The sequence below is a fragment of the Scyliorhinus torazame genome, chromosome 7 (assembly GCF_047496885.1).
Source record: "Scyliorhinus torazame isolate Kashiwa2021f chromosome 7, sScyTor2.1, whole genome shotgun sequence".
NCBI lineage: Eukaryota > Metazoa > Chordata > Chondrichthyes > Carcharhiniformes > Scyliorhinidae > Scyliorhinus > Scyliorhinus torazame.
Window position 1 is genome coordinate 117,459,637 of NC_092713.1, and position 22,471 is coordinate 117,482,107.

The 22,471-nt window shown below is 45.9% G+C and overlaps 1 protein-coding gene across 1 annotated transcript in view; it reads right to left on the reverse strand.

Annotated features, from left to right (window-relative positions):
* Nucleotides 1-22,471, reverse strand: part of fam151a (family with sequence similarity 151 member A) — a 69,255-nt gene that overhangs the window by 42,397 nt on the left and 4,387 nt on the right. Inside the window, exons 2-3 of the mRNA XM_072511348.1 lie at nucleotides 11,615-11,767; nucleotides 4,005-4,154 (exon numbers count right to left, since the gene is read on the reverse strand). Coding sequence (XP_072367449.1) covers nucleotides 4,005-4,154; nucleotides 11,615-11,767 — 303 coding nt within the window. The remainder of the gene's footprint in view (nucleotides 1-4,004; nucleotides 4,155-11,614; nucleotides 11,768-22,471) is intronic.

Sequence of the window (22,471 nt, forward strand, 5' to 3'; positions counted from 1 at the left end):
CACCACCGCCGCTCCTCGTCACCGGTAACCTCGGGGCCAACTGGAAGATATTCAAACAACGCTTCCAGCTCCACCTGGAAGGCACAGACCGGGAAGATGCCTCGGACACCAAGAAGATTGGTCTCTTCCTATACACGGCCGGGGAACATGCCATCCACATTTTCAATTCTCTCACCTTTGCTGATGATGAAGATAAATCAAAATTCAAGACGGTCCTCCTCAAGTTTGACAGTCACTGCGACATCAAGGTGAATGAAAGTTTCGAGCGCTATGTATTCCAACAGCGTTTGCAGGTAAGGATGAACCTTTCCAGTCCTTTCTCACCCACCTCCGCATCCTTGCACAGTCCTGTAATTACGGGCCCACCTCCGACTCCATGATACGCGATCAGATCGTTTTTGGTGTTTAGTCGGACCCCCTAAGCCAGCAGCTCCTCAAGGTACAGCAGCTCACCCTAGCGACCGCCATAGAGACCTGCGTGCTACATGAACACACCACTAGTCGGTATTCCCACATCCAAGCGGCTGAAACGTTGCAGCAAGGTCCCCACGAGGCAGAACGGGTCCAAGCAATCGAGCAACTCCAGGGCCTCAGCCTGGATGAGGGCGGCCATTTCACGCGCTTTTCGCGGACTCACGGCTTGTGCGCACCAAACGAGGGGACGTCGACGAACGTACTGCGCAGGCACGCACCACATACGGCCGCACCGCGCATGCGCGGTGGCGCAGCGAACGTACTGACGCTACAACGTGCGGCAGCTGTGGCTCCGCCCTGCCAAATCCCGACAATGCCTGAGATGTGGCAAATTTGGCCACTATGCTGCTTTATGCAGATCAGCTCGGCCTGCCAATTCGTATCGCTCCGGCCAGACTTGCAGGAATGTCCGGGCCATTCAACCCACGGTCACCGAGTCTGATACGGACCTACTACCCAATATTGACACCGAGGGCACCTTTTTGAATCGGTATCGTTACAAAAAACAGGGTGTCCCCGAAGCAAAGAATCCAGCCTCTATTGGTATACAGCATCAATCCAGACGATGAGTGGTGTGCCACCCTGACGGTCAACCAGAATTCGTCGCCCACCTCAGAGACTTAATTTATGAACTTTGCGGACTTATAGACTCTCTGAATTGTTTTGTTGCTTTGTTTGATCGTTTCCCTGGTTTGTATATAGTGTTGATCTCGTTACTCTTGTTGCATACTGCTTCTCTGCACCAGGCACCTTCCCATGTAAATAGTTTAGTTCTCATATACGTAGTTCTGTAAATATGTCTTCGCACCCCACACGTAGTTAGGAACATTCTCACCATACATTATTTATTGCCACACACATACATTCTTTTATAAAAGGGGGGGGGGGGGGGGGGAAGTCATAATATACACCAGTATATCATGGTGCAGGTACACACACACTGATGGACACACAGCAAGACCAATCAGCACACACAACACCGCAGCCAATCACCAGTTAGAGCACACTCACTATAAAGACAGGGGGCATCAGAGTTCCCGTTCATTCGGGATGCAGCCTCCTACAAGGATAGAGCTGACAGCTTACAGCACAGATCCTCACCATGTGCTGAGTGCACAGACTGGTTCGGACAGGCATAGGTCTTTAGTTTAACCTAACATCGTGTTAACCCACAGTGAAAGTATGTTCAACAGTTTCTAACTTAATAAAATAGTGTTGCACTATTTTAAGTGTTGGTGGCCTGTGTGTTCCATGGATCCAGAGCACCCAACACATCAAACACGGCCTCAGGATCAGCAATTCTAACCCCTACAGGGGGCCAGCACGGCACTGGAGTGGTTCACGCTGCTCCAGCTGCTGATCCTGGCGTGAACTGGGTGCCACGGGATCCGCGCATGCGCAGTGACACGGAAGAAAGGAAGCCCCCAGCCAGAGAGACCGACCCGGTGGGTCCCGATCGCGAGCCAGGCCACATTGGAGGCCCCACCTGGGGTCGGACCCCCCCTCCCCCCCCCCCAAAGGCCGCCCCCGACCCTTCCACGCCGGGTTCCTGCCGGCTGAGAGCAGGTGTGAACAGCGCCGGTGGGACTCGGGTTCTTTACGACGGCCGCTCGGCCCATCCCGGGCCAAGACCGTTGAGCGGTCCCCGACCGGTGTGCGGCAACCATGCCGGCACCAATTCTCTGCTCTGCGGAGAATCGCGTCCCGGCGTCGGGGCGCGATTCACTCCGGTCGCGGAGATTCTCCAGCCCGGTCCTGGGCTGAGAGAATCTCGCCCCTGATCAAAAAAGGTAGGTCTCCAGAAGTAATTTAAAAAGGGGAAAGAGAAGTAGAGAGGTGGAGCAATTTAGGGAGGGAATTCCGGAGCTTGGGGCCTTGGCAGCTGGAACCAGGTTAAACAATTAAAACCGGGGATGCTCAAGAGGCCAGAGGTCTTGCGTAAGGCTGGAGGAGATTTCAGAGAGAGGGAGGGGTGAGGCGCTGGAGGGATTTGAAAACATGGACGAGAATTTTAAAACCAAGGCATTGCTGAACCAGGAGCCAGTGTATGTCAGGCAACACAGGGAAAATGGATAAGCAGGATCGTGTGCAAGTTAGGACATGGACAGCAGAGTTTTTGTGTTAGAAATCCACATCTCTAAGGGCTACCGGTCCTTTTAAAAAATTGAAGGAACATTATAATATCAAGACGTTCATTTGCGAACTGACCTGGATTTTTGTTTTAAAAAACAGGTCATAAGTTCACCTTGGCCTGTGGGAGCAAGGATGGCTTTTCCAAGAAATCATATGACTTCAGCTAAATGACCAGCAAGACACTTCAGGAGGAGACCAGTTTGCTTATTTGAACTGTAATTATTTTAATTCCTGGAAAGAAACAGTTTAAAGGTAAAGGCCCTAGTAATTTATTGTAGATCACCTGATGAGTTTTGTAATAGCCTGCATGGGACATACAATGTGGGGATGATTATATTCCCCTGCTCCTTGAGGAGTACAGAGGTGGCTTACCCATTCTTGCATAAAAGGTCGGCCAGTCTGGAACAGAGCGGCAGGTGAGAGTACCTGGTAATGTTCTTCCGATACTTATGTATATAATTGTTGTAAAATGAATGTTGTTTTCTTTTTGCTTACTTGAGACTCCCTGAGCCTTATTAAAAGTTTGATGTTTAGAACTTCTTTTTTAAGCTCAGTTGGGAATAAACTGAGGAGAAAGCTGCCCAACTCACACTCTCCTTGCCTTGTCTGAAATACAGTGTGGTTATCAATATCCAGCTAGGAATTCTTATGTCAGTGGAATTTATGTGTTATCAGAGGGACCTTGGTGTGCATGTACTCTGGTCCCTTAAGGTAGCAGAGCAGGTGGATACAGTGGTCGGTGTATGGTATTCTTGCCTTTATTAGCAGAGGCATAGAGTTTAAGAGCAGGGAGGTTATGCTGGAATGTATAAAACGTTGGTTCGGCCACAGCTAGAGTATTGTGTGCAGTTCTGGAATCCACATTATAGGAGGGATGTGATAGCAATTGAAGGGATGCGGAGGAGATTTACCAGGATGTTGCCCGGGGAGATTGGATAGACTGGGTTTGTTGGGGGTGGGCATAAGTATGAGGGACATAGATAGAGTAGGCAGGAAGAAACTTCTCTTTGCTGGAGGGATCAGTGACCGGGGACATAGATTTAAAGTAAGAGGCACTGCCTGAAAGGGTGGTGGAGACAGAGACCCTCATAACATACAAGAAGTATTTGCAATGCCAAGGCATAGAAGGCTATGGACCAAGTGCTGGAAAATGGGATTAGAATACTTAGGTGGTTGTTTTTGACAGACGCAGACACGATGGGCTGAAGGGCCTTACTGTGCTGTAGATCTCAAGGACTCTATTGTGACAGGTAGGGCTAGGGAGGTTGGCCAGCACTGTGTGGGAATAGTCAAGTTTAGCAGTAACAAGAGCATTAATAAAAGGTTTCAGATAACCTCAACGCGGATGGAAAAGAAGGAAATCTTGATTTTGTTCAGACGACTCAGGTGAGTTTTACCTTTCTTGGATTGGATTACGGCATCCAGCCACTCCTGCAAGGTATTGTCACTGTAGACATCAGGGGGGTGAGCCATGATCGGAGTGCCAGTCTCGTTTGGAGTGTTGAGTCCTTCAATATTGACATCTGCCTCCAGTACCATTGCACTGCCTGCGAACACAGACATACAATAAACAGGCTGTGAGTGCTGTCCTTTTTCGTTGTGGCTTTCTCCACCCTTCCTTTTCTTTGGGGTAAAGCAGAATGATTATCATAGAATTTACAGAGCAGAAGGAGGCCATTCGGCCCATCGAGTCTGCACCGGCTCTTAGAAAGAGCACCCTACCCAAGGTCAACACCTCCACCCTATCCCCACAACCCAGCAATCCCACCTAACACTAAGGGCAATTTTGGACACGAAGGGCAATTTATCATGGCCAATCCACCTAACCCGCACATCTTTGGACTGTGGGAGGAAACCGGAGCACCCGGAGGAAACCCACGCACACATGGGGAGGATGTGCAAACTCCGCACAGACAGTGTCCCAAGCCGAAATCGAACCTGGGACCCTGGAGCTGTGAAGCAATTGTGCTATCCACAATGCTACCGTGCTGCCCATAAATGCCACTGACATGGAAGGGGGGGGGGGTCAAGATGGGATATGCAATAAGTCCTCCCCCACCGACCTTGGTTCACAGAAGGACCAATGCACAGTGGGCCAATGTATTATATTGTGTCACTGACTGCTAGTTTGGGAGTTCCTCTGACAGCATTCATAAGAATCTCTAACCATGCTTGTCAAGTCAGGTTCTATTTTTGTCTGATTATGCTCTGTGAGGTTGATTTTCTATATTCAAGGCATTATTTAAATTCCACCCGTCTCCAGAGGTGCTCAGAAACGCTGCAGTGCTCTTACTTGCCGTTCCACCCGCGAGCAGCTACCTGAACACATTCCAGACATTGAACTTGGGGCTGGTGGTCCATATGGTTTAGTTCCATACAAACACTGAGCCAGTTAAGCAGTGAGACTGTTGTCTTTTATTAACAGGGGGATTTTTGCTCTCCTAGTTCCCGGGGTGGTGCAGCCTTCGTCCTCACGATATGAACAATATTATATTAATACTGGTAATTAAGGAAATGCTTGAGCTGAGCTTACATAAACAAGAAAACCTCTAAAGTCTTGAGTGCATCATTTCCGTCAAATTCCCCTCTCCCCATCACATTGGGTGATTGTTGTTTGGCTTACAACTGCACTAAATAAATAGAATCACTGCAGCAAACTGGTGACAACTAGATGAGACCTAAAGTGTTCAGTGGCAGACATTACGGACACAGCCCTCGTTTAACTCGGTGGTCCTTTGCTATTAAGCTACTGACACCGTTTGAACTTTTCCTCGTGTCCTTGGATGGTTCTGGACAGCTTCCTTTCAGACCTTTGCTCCCGACAGCCAGTTTACAAAATTACCCTTTCCCAACTTATAGTGAAAGCAGAATTTTCACCCTGCATCAAATAGGTTTTAATATGTGATTTAAGATACTTGGGATAAGTATGTTTTAGAATCTACTGGTATTACTAAACTATAAGACAGAGACATGTATCCAGATTTTGGTTACAATACACGTAACTTTAGTGTGTAGATAAGCCAGGCTGCAGTAGTCTTATCCAGGATATATTTGATCTGGGCATTCGTAGATATGAAACCAGGATGAGTATAAACAAACATTCAACAAATAATACACGGAATACACATTGTGGCTTTAAACTCAATTGGTTCCAAGACCTGTTGATCTGGGGATATATGTGTCATAATATACACCAGTATATCATGGTGCAGACACACACACACTGATGGACACACAGCACGACCAATCAACACACACAACACCGCAGCCAATCACCAGTCAGAGCACACTCACTATAAAGACAGAGGGCATCAGTTTCCCCACTCATTCGGGGTGCAGCCTCTCAGAAGGACAGAGCTTACAGCACAGATCTTCACCATGTGCTGAGTGCACAGACTGGTTAGGACAGGCATAGGTCTTTAGTTTAATCTAACATCGTGTTAACCCACAGTGAAAGTACGTTCAACAGTTTCTGACTTAATAAAATAGTGTTGTACTATTTTAAGTGTTGGTGGCCTGTATGTGTTCCACGGATCCAGAGCACCCAACACATCATGGTACCAGTAGTTGAGGGATGTTAGAACTTCTTAGACCTACCTGCAAGAGATCTGCCTTCCACCAGCATGCAGCCATCCTGAAAAATGGACAGCGTCTGCCCACCACCGCCGCTCCTCGTCACCGGTAACCTCGGGGCCAACTGGAAGATATTCAAACAACGCTTCCAGCTCTATCTTGAAGCCACAGACCGTGAAGCTGCCTCAGACACCAGGAAGGTCGCTCTCTTCCTATCCACGGCCGGGGACCATGCCATCCACATTTTCAATTCTCTCAACTTTGCTGATGGTGAAGATAAATCAAAATTCAAGACGGTCCTCCTTAAGTTTGACAGTCACTGCGACATCGAGGTGAATGAAAGTTTCGAGCGCTATGTATTCCAACAGCGTTTGCAGGGTAAGGATGAAACTTTCCAGTCCTTTCTCACTCACCTCCGCATCCTTGCGCAGTCCTGTAATTACGGGTCCACCTCCGACTCCACGATATGCGACCAGATCGTTTTTTGTGTTCAGTCGGACCCCCTACGCTAGCAGCTCCTCAAGGTAAAGCAGCTCACATACAGCAGCAATTGCCATCGAGACCTGCGTGCTACATGAACACACCACTAGTCGGTATTCCCACATCCAAGCGGCTGAAACGGGATCCCCACGAGGCAGAACGGGTCCAAGCAATCGAGCAGCTCCAGGGCCTCAGCCTGGATAAGGGCGGCCATTTCGCGCGCTTTTCGCGGACTCCTGTGCTTGTGTGCAGCGAACGAGGGGACGGCGACGAACGTACTACGCAGGCGCACACCACGTACGGCCGAGCCACGCATGCGCGGTGGCGCAGCGAGCGTACTGACGCTACAACGTGCGCCAACTGTGGCTCTGTCCATTTAAAGCGGCAGTGTCCTGCCAAATCCCGGCGATACCAGCGATGTGGCAAACTTGGCCACTATGCTGCTTTATGCAGATCAGCTCAGCCTGCCAACTCTCGTCGCTCCAGCCAGCCTCGCAGGAATGTCCGGGCTATTCAACCCACGGTCACCGAGCCCAATTCGGACCTGCTACCCGATATTGACACCGAGGACCCGAAGGCGCCTTTTCGAGTCGGTATCATTACAAAAAACAGGGTGTCCCCGAAGCAAAGAATCCAGCGTCTATCGGTATACAGCATCAATCCGGACGATGAGTGGTGTGCCACCCTTACGGTCAACCGGTCCCAAATACGATTCCGCCTGGACACCGGTGCCTCCGCCAATCTCATTGCGCGGTCTGACCTCCAAAGCCTTTGTGTCAAACCAGCCATCCTGCCAGCTATTAGATTATAATGGCAATGACATTGCTGCCAGCAGCTCATGCCAACTTGAAGTGACGCACAGGTCACGCAAAGCCATCCTTCCCTTTGAAATCGTGGGCTCCTCGAAAGCCTCCCTGCTTGGCATGCAAGCTGTTGAACCCAGTTCAGAGAGTTCACTCTCTCTCTCCTGTTGACGTGTCTGTCTTTCAGGACACTGACTTCAGGGCACAGCTCGACGCCATTATCAACCAGTACCACGACGTCTTCGAGGGCATGGGCACGCTCCCATACACCTACAAGATTTTATTAAAACCGAATGCCACGCCTGTGGTGCACGCACCTCGCAAGGTCCCAGCACCCTTTAAGGACCGCCTCAAGCAGCAGCTGCAGGACCTCCAGAACCAAGGAGTGATTTCCAAAGTCACGGAACCGACCGACTGGGTCAGTTCCATGGTATGTGTAAAAAAGCCTTCCGGCGAATTGAGAATTTGCATTGATCCCAAGGATCTAAATCGCAATATTATGAGAGAGCACTATCCAATTCCCAAGCGCGCGCGCTAAGCTCTTTACCAAACTTGACGCCTCAAAAGGATTCTGGCAAATTCAGCTCGACAAATCCAGCAGGAAACTCTGCATGTTTAACAGCCCCTTTGGAAGATATTGTTACAACAGGGTGCCATTTGGGATCATCTCTGCATCAGAAGTGTTCCATCGGATTATGGAACAAATGAGGGATGGTATTGAAGGTGTTCGTGTCTATGTCGATGACATAATCATTTGGTCCACCACCCCGCAGGAGCATGTTAGTCGCCTCCAGCACGTATTCAGACGTATACATGAGCATGGCCTCCGCCTCAACAGGGCCAAATGCTCTTTTGGTCAGATAGAACTTAAGTTCTTCGGAGACCACATCTCCCAATTGGGTGTGCAGCCGGATGCAGACAAGGTAGCTGCCATCACAGCTATGAAAACACCAGAGGACAAGAAGGCGGTCCTCTGATTTCTGAGCATGGTCAATTTTTAGGGAAATTCATCCCTAACCTCTCCTCTCATACCACGGCTCTCAGGAACCTGGTCAGGAAGACGACAGACTTCCAATGGCTCCCTGCCCATGAGCGCAAATGGAGGGAATTCAAGGCAAAACTGACCACGGCCCTGGTCTTAGCCTTCTTTGGTCCAGCAAAGGAGACCAAAATTTCGACCGATGCCAGTCAATCCGGCATTGGGGCAGTGCTCCTTCAACGTGATGAGGCCTCATCATGGGCCTCCATTGCATATGCGTCACGTGCGATGACCCCCACGGAGCAACGCTACGCACAGATAGAAAAGGAGTGCCTGGGCCTTCTGATCGGTGTTGTTAAATTTCATGATTATGTCTACGGACTTCCTCAATTCACCGTCGAGACCGACCATCGCCCGCTGGTCAATATAATACAGAAAGAATTTGAATGACATGACGCCTCGCCTCCAGCGTATTCTTCTCAAGCTCCGGCGATATGACTTCCAGCTGGTATACACCGCAGGCAAGGACCTCATCATTGCTGACGCTCTCTCCAGGGCAGGCGACACTCCATGTGACCCAGCGGGATTTGTCTGCCAGGTTGACGCCCATGTGGCATTTGCAGCCTCCAATCTACCTGCCTCGGATGAACGCCTCGTCCAAATTTGCCGCGAGACGGCGGCTGACCCCTTGTACAGGGTGTCATGTGCCACCTAACAGACGGGTGGCTCAAGCACCAATGCCCTCAATTCTATAATGTCAGAGATGATCTGGCGGTAGTGGACAGGGTTCTTCTAAAACTGGACCGCATTGTCATCGCGCATAACATGCGCCAGCTTGTCCTGGAACAACTACACGAGGGCCACCTTGGCGTGGAAAAGTGCCGCCGACGGGCCCGAGAGGCAGTGTACTGGCCCGGCATTAATGAGGAAATAGCCAACACAGTGCTCAACTGCCCCACTTGTCAGCGCTTCCAGCTGGCCCAACCACGTGAGACCCTGCAGCCCCATGAGTTGGTCACGTCACCATGGACCAAGGTGGGCATCGACCTGTTCCACGCGCTGGGTAGAGACTATGTCCTGATCGCGGACTACTTTTCGAATTACCCGGAGGTGATACGGTTGCACAACCTCACCTCGTCTGCAGTCATTCGTGCATGTAAAGAAACCTTTGCTCGACATGGCATCCTGCTCTGGCTCCAGATGACAACGTCCGCGTCTATCCTCCGGATGGTGGCTGGTCTGCAACCGCTGTTGTCCTTCGGCAGGTGGCCCCCCGCTCGTTCCTGGTTCGTCTACCCGGATGGCTCTGTTCTGCGCCGCAATCGGCGCGCCCTTCGTCTCGTTCCACGCCCGCCACGTGATCCTCCACTGTCGCCTCGTCCTCCTGCTGACCCTGCCACGGACTATGCAGAGCTCCCTGTGACTCTGCCCCCCTCCGACTTTGACGCAGTCCAGCCCGCTCCTGAACCAGCGGCTCTCGACCCAGCCTTGAGGCGGTCAACCAGAATTCGTCGCCCACCTCAGAGACTAAATTTATGAACTTTTCAAATTTATGGACTCTCTGAATTGTTTTGTTGCTTTATTTCATTGTTTCCCTGGTTTGTATATATAGTGTTGATCTCATTACTCTTGTTGCATACTGCTTCTCTGCACCAGGAACCTTCCCATGTAAATCGCTTAGTTCTCATGTACATAGTCCTGTAAATATGTCTTCACACCCCATACGTAGTTAGGAACATTCTCACCATACATTATTTATTGCCACACACATACATTTTTTTTATAAAAGGGGGGATGTCATAATATACACCAGTATATCATGGTGCAGATACACACACACTGATGGACACACAGTGGGACCAATCAACACACACAACACCGCAGCCAATCACCAGTCAGAGCACACTCACTATAAAGACAGAGAGCATCAGAGTTCCCGCTCATTCCGGGTGCAGCCTCTCAAGACGGACAGAGCTTACAGCACAGATCTTCACCATGTGCTGAGTGCATAGGCTGGTTAGGACAGGCATAGGTCTTTAGTTTAACCTAACATAGTGTTAACCCACAGTGAAAGTATGTTCAACAGTTTCTAGCTTAATAAAAGAGTGTTGCACTATTTTAAGTGTTAGTGGCCTGTATGTGTTCCACGGATCCAGAGCACCCAACACATCTATATGCTGCAGTCTTTTTCAACACCATTCATCTAATTGGATACCTTGCTGCTTCTCTGAAATATACCTTAAATTGCAAATAACTTTAACCTAGACGTAACACCTTTTGGAGCAAACTGGAAAGTGAGGTGGCCATCCCACATGGTCTTAATTGCATATATGTCAATTATAGCGTCATCATTAGCCTTGTGACAAACTATTCCATTCACAGCTGAAATGAAGACTTGGTTCATGGGAAGGTCAGTACACTTGAATATCTAGCAAATCAATTTAATGAGATCTTAGCTCAGCAGCTCACCCACGGGAGAGCATCCCCTCAGCAGCTCACCCACGGGAGAGCATCCCCTCAGCAGCTCACCCACGGGAGAGCATCCCCTCAGCAGCTCACCCACGGGAGAGCATCCCCTCAGCAGCTCACCCACGGGAGAGCATCCCCTCAGCAGCTCACCCACGGGAGAGCATCCCCTCAGTACTGTGTTAGCCCAAGATACAAAGTTACAAGCTAACGACATGTGGGACGTGAGTGCACAATTTTCTCAAACAGAGATAGGAGTCCTAACACTGGAGGGTAAACTGACAAGGGCAACAATGATTTATGCCCAACAACCACTTCCTTGTTAACTGGTTAAAACATTGGAGAATAAATATATCTCAAATTCTCCAGGAATACTTGATATTTCTCTGCACTGGAACCAGCAATGGAAAAGTGGGTGAGGAATGTTGTAAGTGGAGAACAGCAGGCCAGGATTTAAGAGTAAAAATGTAAAGTTGGATGAATACTTTTGTGACGCTTTGTGGAGAATCTAAATCAACATCACCTTTTCACACATCTCTCAATCCTTTCTCTCCATAAACATGTCTCAGCACCTCGTGGTTATATTTATACCATCTTCTTAAATGGTCTTCTCTGTTAACTTATTCTCTGGTAAACCTCGATGGTAAACTTTGTTCTTATTTATTATTTACTTCCTTTGATGTAAACTCTTGTTCTGGATGCTTACCTTTCAGGGCCTTCTCCATTTGGCTCTTGCTATTTGCAGCATGGTGCCATGTAACCAGCAGCCCATCCTTCCTGTCGATCATTCCATGTTGAAGCAAGTAGTCCAGTAGGTCCCCGCCTGGGCTGAAAGATCCATCTACCTTGAAGCCCCTGTCTGAAGGTGCAAATAAGAATGCTAATTTTGTTTTTACCTGCCACTCACTTTGATCAAGTGAACCCCATCTCCATCTTTTGGCTCACACAACTGTGACTGGTATTTTATTGCTTTGTGACATTAAAAAATACTTGCGCAAGTTATTGGATTTATTTCTTCTATGTCAGTAACAATGAAACCTCATTCATTGGCAAGGTTTACATGATACAGGAATGGGGTTCATGCCTTTATCTGAACATACTAAGATTGCAGTAGTACCCATTTCACATCTTCCTTGGCGTCCTTCCTGATGTTACCCATGTTATCCTCCGATTCTAACCCCTATATGTCCCACTTCATGTGTGGATGATTGATAAACCAACCTGCCTTATCAATGGCAGCTGGAAGACTAGACAAGTCACTGTCAATTGGTGAATTATTTTCTCGTGAATCCATCTAATTCTACAAGCCAAAGACTTATTGCTAATGTAGTCCTAACTGGACAAGCAACAGGATGTTTACCAGCATTCTGGACAAACCCGGGAGGTCTGGACATCCTCAGCTAAGCTCTCTGGATTTAGGCATGAGCGTCCTCCAGAGAAGAGTTTGAATTCCATATCAAGCAAATGAAAGCTCTAACCGTATGGATTTCTCTGTGGCTCGGTTTAGCGACTCATACATGGAGATGGATTTCTGCACATCTTAAGTCAAGACACCCATGACCAAAAGTTCCAATATCTTTCTGCTCATCCTTATTTCAGATGGCTGTAGAACATCCAGTGGTTCTATGCAGAAGAATAGAGGAGTTCTCCCCAGAGTTCTGCCCCATATTTATTCCTCAACTAACATCACTAAAAAAGACTATCTGGTCATCATCTCATTACTGTTTGCTTGCTGTGTACAAATTGGCTGCTGCATTTCCTACATTGCAACAGTGACTACACTTCAAAAAGTATTTCATTGGCCGTAAAGGGTTTTGGGACATCCTAACATTGTGTAAAGCGCTATATAAATGCAAGTCTTTGTTTCCCCTCTTGGGAAACTCAAATCTTTTACATTAGTGAAGTCCAAACTGCACTCTTAAAGCCACATGCAAACCCCACATCCTGAATACAGAGCTCTTGAAACCTGACAAAAATAATTCCTATTTGTGTTGGTTTGTCCTACTTGAATTTTGTGCATGTGGAAGTTTGGAAAGTGTTGTTCTTAATGCTGTGCCTTCACTGGCAGATAAATGCAATATCAGGGCATTAATATTGCAAACTATTTGCAAACTAAGAGGAACACATTTTTAAGGAGGGTGTGTGACCCCCAGTTGATGCAACCCACAAAGCTTGGAAAGTTCTGTTTTGATCTTCTCAGCTGCCTGATTGGATCTGGGAGGAGCTCAACCCAGACACATGAATCAGGGACTCTGTAACCCGAGATATAAAAAGGGACTGGGGCTCCTCCCCACTGGTTCCTCTGCTATGCAATTAGTCGGAGAAAATAAGCACAGAAGTAACCTCACAATTCAATGTCAATAGCAATTATAACTGCAAACTTAAAAGCAATAGCCTAAGTGGAGCAGATAAATATGATTTTAAGATATATAGATCAGTAAAATCTCAGGTCTCCATAGTCTGTACGGGGTTATCGGACCTCACGAAAATTTAATCAATCACCACGGACACTCACATCTTCCCCCAACCCCCCTTCCGCAGGATAATTCACCACATTCAGAAGAAGAAGGCAGAATATTTTGGAGCAGGGCAAATTAAGTGCTTGTGCAAGGGCCAGATTGAAGATTTTAATGAATGTAGTATGTCTGCAGTGAGTAATTGAGGTGAAATTCAAACAGGGAGTATCTCAACCAACAAAACTCTGCCCAAATCTGTAAATCATTAAACAGTATCATTAACATTTCTAGTGCTTTAGAGAATTCATCTGTAAAAGGCATTGTCAGTCCTCGGAGCTCTGTGGTGTCTGTAATGAAGATAATTACAAGGTAATCATGGAGCTGCATGACTCTTGAGTGTAACAAAAAATAGGATGATGCAGGGAGAGGCCTTGAATTGCAGTGTTTGATCATTGCAATCTGATTAAAGGGTAAGCAGCCTCATGTACAGGATAAATTTTCACTGCTATTCCAGAAACAATTTCTAGAACTGACAGCATCTTTTCGTGGTATGACTTGTAGATAAGTTTCATTTTTAAATCTTCATCTCACCAACTTCTGATGTAACGTCCAGATAACGCAAGGCCAGCAATTTGTGAAGATCCTGTAACAACTGAAGGAAGTTACTTCAGGAAAGAGTCATGAAAGCAGGAAAGGTGCAAACACGCAACAATAACACACGACAATTTCTGGATCCCTTTCCCACATATATACTCAGCCTCATATGGTCATAACCTTTCATGCAGAACTGTTTACAGATTTATTCTGTTGCCAAAAGTTTGGATTTGTCAAGTGGAGGCATTATCAGCAGTAGACTCACCAGCAGCAGGTTGAAATGGGAACTCACTGGGCCATGAAATCAGAACCTAGACCCTAACAATCCTCCGCCAGTCAGCAGTAAAATTAAACTTCTTCAGCACATTGCCTTTTCTGAAAAATTGCATGTTGTTGCCCTCGTTGATTTCTTTTTAAGCTCATAATATTTTGCAATGTATTTTTCTTCATTGTGAGTAAGCAGCCTGAAGCCAGAAATATTACATTGGTGGTTTTGGGCTCTTGTGTAAGGTTGGTTCTTTGTGATACTAAACAGTTTGGGTATCAATCCATTCAATTGCAAAGCAGGAGCTTTAGCTAGGTAGACTTATGAGAACTAGAAACTCGAGCATCAGTGGGGTAACTGGTTTATAACGTGACCAATAATTAATTGTTTCATTATCTACTGGAGGTTTCATATTCCAAACTCTAAAGTATATTGTAATATAGCTGTACGCAAAAAGATAATTAATTCCTTTAAGTGGGTTTAATATTTTTATTAAAAGGATTCACTATATATAATCAAATTAAGTATTCTTTCATAAAAACAGAAAAAGAAACCGGGTCTGACAGCATCTGTGGAGAGAGAAACAGATTTAGTGTTTCAGGTCCTTTCATCAGAACTGGCAAAAGTTAGAGATGTGATCGGTTTTGAGCAAAGGAAGGTCTGTGATAGGGTGGATGACAGGAGATTGAATGACAGAAGAATAGGTCTGGCAGGGTCAATGGGAAAGAAAAGAAATAAAGGATGTGCCGAGAGTAAGTGTTCTGCTGAATGAAAGCAAAAATAATAGACAAACTGAAACTTTCAAAGAAAACAAAACAAAATTGGGATTATCGTTTAAAATTGTTGAACTCAATATTGAGTGCAGAAGGCTGTAAACTGCCTAATCAAAAGATGGAATGCAGTTCCTCAAGCATATGTTAAACTTCACTTGAACAGTGCAAGCAGGTCAAGAACAGAGATGTCAGAGAGCAAGGTGGAGAATTAAAATGACAGGGCTGCCAAAAATAGGGGTCATGCTTGAGGACTAAACAAGTGTTCTGCAAAGCAATCACCCAATCTGCATTTGGTCTCACATAATAAAGGAGACCATATTATGAGCTGCAAATACAGTATGCCACATTGAAAGAAGCACACACATAAATTACTACTTCACTCACCTGTAGGGAGTGTTTGGGGTTGGGGAGGAGACAGGAGGTAAAAGAGGGACCGTTACATCTAGTGATTGCATAGAAGGTACCTGGGAAAGGGACAGGGTATCAGGGTGATTGAGGTGTGAACCAAGGTTTCAAAGAGGGAACGGTCCCTTCAGTTATAGAATGCTGAAAGGGGAGAAGAAGATGTGTTTGGCGGTGGCATCATGTTAGATGTGGCTAAAATGGTGGAAAATTATTCCTTAAATACGGAGGCCGGTGGGGTAGATGATGAGGACCGGTGGGGATCCCTTTAATGGTTCTGGGAGAGAGGGGATGGGGTGAGAGCAGAACTGTGGGAAGTGTGGTGAACACGGTGGAGGGGAAATGAATCCTTGGATGAGGATAAAAGAAAACATCTCAGAAAAGCCATGTAGAAGGTTGGATCATTGAAACAGATGCAATGTAGATCGAGGAACTGGGAGAATGGAATATGGTCCTTCCAGGGTGTAGGGTGCGAGGAGGTGTGGTGGAGGTAGCGGTGGGAGTCAAAGGACTCGTATTGAATACAAGTTGATTGCCTATCACCAGAAATGGAGATAGTGAAATCAAAGAAGGGAAGGGAAGATATGGCGATAGAAACTGAGACAAGGATGAAAATTGAAAGCAAAGTTGGTGAAGGTTTCCAATTCAGGGCCAGAGCAGAGCATGGCACCGGTGTACAGTGATCAATATATCAGAGAAAGAATTGCAGGAGGGGCCCCGAGTGGCACTGGAGCAAGAAATGTTTGACAAAGCCAAGAAAAAGACAGGCATAACCAGGGACCGTACAGATAGCCACAGCAATTCGGAAGACGTGAGGTGAAATAAAGAAGGAATTGTTCAGTAAGAGAACAAGTTCAACCCGGTGGATGAGGGTAGTGGTCGATGGAAACTTTTTTTTGTGGAATGATTCATGGGATGTGGGCGCTGCTGGCTAGGCCAGTAATTTTTTGCTCTTTCCTAATTGCCCTTGTGCTGCCTTGTTGAACCGCTGCAGTCCATGTGATATAGGTACACCCACAGTGCTGTTAGGAAGGGAGTTCCTGGAGTTTGACCCAGCGGCAGTCAAGGAACAGCGATATAGTTCCAAGTCAGAATACGGTGTGCCTTGGAGAGGAACTTGCAAATAGTGTGTACCCAGGTATCTGCTGAATTTGCCCTTCCAGGTGGTCGAGAGCGCCAGTTTGGAAGGCGTTGTCGAAGGAGCCTTGGTGAGTTGCTTGGTTGGGCCTCATTTCAAGGAAGAAGCAGAGAGTCCTCAGGCCGTCCTGTTGGAGGATGGAAGTGTAGACAGATTGACTGTCCATGGTGAAGAGAAAAGAGTTAGGCCAAGGAAATCGGAAATCTTAAAGTGACAGAGAGCATCAGAAGTGTCATGGATGTAGATGGGGAGAGACTTGAGAAGCTGGTGGGAAAAAAATGGAGTCAAGGTAAGAAGAAATAAATTCAGTGGGACCGGAACAGGTTGAAACAATAGATCTAGCAGGGCAGTCCTGTTTGTGAATCTTGGGAAGGAGGTTCTTCTTTGGTTCATGTGCTCATGAAACTTTAAAAATGATAAACCAGACAGTACCGTGAGTGACGGCATTTTTCAGTAGTTGTGATACTAGTTATCAGAAGAGCACACTATCATGCAAGACTTTCCATAGGCAGTCAATTATATTCTTAAAGCACTGCCTATGCACTTGAATGACACATTAGAAAGGATGTATGTAATCAAATTGGCCACTTAATTGAAATGGAAATTTTCTTTTGTGGTATCTGAAGGTTTTCATGTTGGATTTCATTCACCTGGGAGTGCACTGCACAGCTCTTGCCGGACATATAAATGTCGAGAGTGTTAAATGCTAGTAGCTTAAGTTTGAAGTACATGGGCGGTGCATGGCGCAGTGGTTAGCACTGCTGCCTCATGGCGCTGAGCACCTAGGTTCGATCCCGACCCTGAGTTACTGTCCATGTGGAGTTTGCACATTCTCCATGTCTGCTTGGGTCTCACCCTCACAACCCAGAGATGTGCAGGGTAGGTGGATTGGCCACGCTAAATTGCCCCTTAATTGGAAAAAAAATAATTAGGTACTTGACATTTATAATTTTTTTAAAGTTTGAAGTACATACTGTATAAGTCAGTGAAAAGGTTTACAGTATGCCTCAGTTTAGCTAAATTGAAAATAATGAACACTGAAGAAAGCTGATATGGTGAGTTTGTCACTTATTTGACTTTATGTTGTCCTGAAGTGATGCCCAAAGCGTCAGTGAGAAGAACAGCTTGGAGTGTGGTGGAGGAGACTTCAATTGATGCACTCAAAAGGGAATTGGACTATTATCTGAGAAGGATAAATGTGTAGGGTTACGGGGAGAAGCCGAGAGGATTACACCAAGTGAATTGCTCTTTTGGATAGCCAGTGCAGACTGAATGTCCTCCTTCTTGTTGTAACAATTCTGTGATTCTGTCTGACAGTACAATCAGTTGGCTACTAAAGAAGGGGGTCTATGTTTTCTATGGTTATAAGCCAAGAGATAGCTTTGATATTAAAGGCTTGCTAATAATACACTGAACTTAAAACTCACATAATCCCTACAAATACATGGACATGAAATAATGATACATCATGAAACGTACAATTAGGTTATATTCATGATGGACTAAAATCTGTAAATTATTATTGAGGCTCAATTTACCTCTACTGTAATGACTAATATTTAGGCCTATAATGATATTGACCATATCCTGCAACTGTAGTTAAATTAAGTAATGATAGCAATGCAGCTTTGTGTCTGCTGACTGTTTGAAATTCTCACCCTTGTTTTCAAATCCCTCCATGATCTTGCCTTTCTTTACCTCTGTACCCCCTATAACTCTACAAACCTCCAAGATCTCCACGCTCCTTCCATTCAGGCCACTTGCACATCCCAAATTCTCTTCACTGCACCATTGGCTGCCAGGCCTTCAGATGCCCCAGCCGAAAACCGTGGAATCTTCCCCCTATTTAAGCTGCTCCTTATAACCTACCTTTGACCAAGCATTTGTTTACCTCTCCTAATATCTCCTTATATGGCTTGGCATCAAATTTTGTTTGATTACGCTCCCGAGAAGCTTGCCATCTTTTGCTATATTAAAAGCCCTATATAAATATAAGTTGTTGTTGTCTGACAGGAATTGTATTTCATTCAATATTGAGCTTTACTCCTGCTGTTGATTTGTAATTGATACCTTCAGTCTGAAGAGAGACAATTTGGGGACATATTCACATGTACAAAATGTTAAACAAGGAGCAACAGATTCTAATTTAAAGTTTAGTGTGAACATAATAGTGGAGGGAAGAGTCGTTATCTTCTATTAATCGGCCACCTAACTGGCATTTATCAATACGTTTTTTAAAAAATATTTTTTTATTCTCCTTTTCATATTTCCTCCCAAATTTACACCCAACAATAAACAATAATCAGTAACGAATGTAATGTCAATCCCCATAATAACGATCCCATCCTCCCACCAAACCCCAAACATTGGCCCGCATGTTAACATAAACAAATGACAAAAAGAAATCAGGAGTCACCCATAGTCACCATTAACACATACAATGCCCCTCCACCCAACCCTCCCAGCCCCCAACCCCCCTAATGTTCGATGTGATCAAAAATGCATAATGAATAACGCCCATGAATTGTAGAACCCCTCCATCCTTCCCCTCAGTTCAAATTTGACCTTTTCAAGCGTTAAGAATTCCAGTAGGTCCCCCCGCCACGCCAGGGCACAGGGTGGAGAGGTTGATCTCCACCCTAACAGGATCCGCCTTCGGGCGATCAACGAGGCAAAGGCTACAACATCTGCCTCCGCACCCATTTCCAACCCGGCTGGTTCGACACCCCGAATATGGCCTTCCGAGGGCCTGGGTCCAGTTTCACGTGCACCACTTTAGAGAGTACCCTAAACACCTCCTTCCAGTAATCCTCCAGCTTTGGACAGGACCAAAACATATGTCATCAATACGGTTTTGAGCTATGGGGCAGGAGCAAGGGAGTAAGATTAATCAGATAGCTCTCTCAAACAGCCAGGGTAAAGGGCCTCCTCCTGCACTGCATAATTCTTGATAATACAAAAATAATCTTTATTAAATGTCACAAGTAGGCTTACATTAACACTGCAATGATTGGGCTACACGGTGATGCAGTGGTTAGCACTGTTGCCTCACGGCGCTGAGGACCCGGTTTGATCCCGGCTCCGGGTCACTGTCTATGTGAAGTTTGCATATTCACCCCTGGTCTGCGTGGGTCTCACCCCCACAACCCAAAAGATTTGGAGGATAGGTGGATTGGCCACACTAAATTGGAGAAAAAATGAATTGGGTACTTTAAATTTATTTTTTTTGAAGTTACTGTGAAAATCCCCTAGTTGCCACAGTACGGCACCTCTTTGGGTACACCGAGGGAGAATTCAGAATGTCCAATTCACCTAACAACACTGGAATAGTCAATTATTTCATATTTTGTTACTTTGCAGAATACCTCAACAGATTGGAAATTCCACTCGTGTATCCATATCAGATTACTATCAGTGTTGAACTCTGCTTCCTCACTGTCCTTAGCAAAGTAGCAATTTGAAAGATTGTTAAGCCAGTATGAGGAATGACAGTGCCTACTCAATATGCATGGTGCTTAACTTCCAACGCCCCCCCACAACTAATTTTTTCTTGTTTTCCCAGTGATTGGGCTTTCCTCTTGTCAGGCTATAATTCCATAGGAATCTGCAGCCCTCTGGTATCCCAATATACAAGAGTGCACTCTTCATAATTACACTTGGAAAGTTAATGTCAGTGCAATATTGTTGCCTGGTCTGGAGAATGTTAGCTATGAGGAGAGGTTGAATAAGCTTGGATTGTTTCCATTGAGACGAAGGCTGAGGGGAAACCTGATTGAGATCTACAAAATTACGAGAGGTATAGACAGGGTGAATAGTCAGAAGCTTTTTCCCAGAATGGAACACTCAATTATAAAGGGGCACAGGTACAAGATGAGAGGGGGAAGGTTTAGGGGAGATGTGCGGGCAAAGTTTTTCCACACAGAGGGTGGTTGGTGCCTGGAACACATTGCCAGTGGAGGTGGTGGAGGCAGGCACGATAGCAATGTTTAAGATAGACATGAACGGGCGGGAAATGTAGGGATACAGATTGTTTGGACAATAAGTAGTGGGTCGAAATAAGAAATCTGGATCGGTACAGGCTTGGTGGGACGAAGGGCCTGTGCTGTAATGTTCTTTGTTCTTCTTTATAATATACAAACACAAACAGCATTGCAACAAAGCCCAATTCTGCCAGAAATGTATATCAATTGCCCTTAGTGTCCAAAAAGATTAGGTGGGGTTACAGGGTTATGGGGATAGGGTGGAGGCGTGGGCTTAAGTGGGTGCTCTTTCCAACGGCTGGTGCAGACTCGAGGGGCTGAATGGCCTCCCTCTGCACTTTAAATTCTTTGATTCTCCGTCAAACTAAATGTAAACTTCAGTCATATTATGCTAAAGAGCTTCAAAACAGTGGGATTTGATCTTGGTGCTTTTAGTAGAATTTGACCATGCAGTAAGTCCATGGGTCAAAACGGTTTCCATTTTTTAAGATCAAGTCTATGTGATAGTTTCTGTCTGGATCTTCCATTGAGTTTCTGTCTGGAACTTCCATTGAAATGCAGTGTTGTTGAAATCTGCCTCATAAAAAGCAGTGAGAACACAGGAGCAGAAGCCATTCAGACAGGCAAACCGGATTCACCATTCTGTTAGATCATGATTGACCTGTACCTCAATTCTATTTATCCATCTTTGATCCATAACCCTCGATACCCTTTTGAATACAAACGCCCAGCTCAAGTCTTGAAAGCTCCAGTATTCTTGCACCACACCCTTTATGGAGAAGATAGTTCCAGACCTCCACTACTGTGTGAAAACGAGGCTTCCGATTTCATTCCCGAATGGCCTAGTTCTAATTATAAGACTGCCCTTGTTCTTGATTCCCCCACTAGAGGATACAAAAATCCCAGTACTTTTCTGAAGAGATGGGGTGTTATCCCTGGCGTCCTGGCCAATGTTTACCCTTCAATCAACAATCACAAAAACAGATTATCTGCGCATTACCACACTGCTGTTTGTGGGAGCTTGCTGTGCACAAATTAGCTGCTGCGTTTCCTCCATCACAACTGTGGCTACACTTGAAAACTACTTAATTGATTGTCAAGTGCTTTGAAGCGTCTTGTGGCTGTGAGAAGTGCAAGTCTTTCTTTCTCACCTCATCAAACCACTTTATCAATTCAACAGCTCGGGATGGCATGGTAGCACAATGCTTGGCACTGCTGCCTCACAGCGCTAGGGCCCCAGGTTCAATTCCAGCCTCGGGTGACTGTGTGTGTGGAGTTTGCACTTTCTCCTAGTGACTGTGTGGGTTTCCTCTGGGTGCTCCGGTTTCCTCCCACAGTCCAAAGATGTACAGGTTAGGTGGATTGGCCATGATCAATTGCACCTTAGTGTTCAAAAGGTTAGGTTAGATTGGGTTAGTGGGATAGGTTGGGGGCTTGACCCAAGGTAGGGTACCCTTTCAGAGGATCGGTGCAGACTCAATGGGCCGAATGGCCTCCTTCTGCACTGTAGTAGTGAGTCTAGTGATTCTAAAATTTCCCCACAATCTTCCAAGAATTACAAGACTAATTTATATAATTTGTCTTCACAATTTAACTCTTTAGATTTTCCTATTATGTTAATGAATCTCCCCTTCAATTACAATATATCCTTCCTGAGGCGCATTACCTAAACAGAAAGAAGTGCTCCAAATGACCAAAGCCTATACAACGGAAGAATCATTTCCAGTTGTTTATATTCCCAGGCTTAGTGCTATTCATTTTGAATATGCATTGTTCTCCATTCCATTCCAGCTTATTCTAGGATAAGCTGGCCAATCCTACTGTTATGTTGTGAACTGATTTTCTAGAATATATGGGGTCTATTAATAAATGGTGCTATTATTGGAATAAAGGTGCTACTAAAAAGCAGAAGTGGTCAAGGGGGTCACAATGGAAACACTCAGTTGAACAGACAA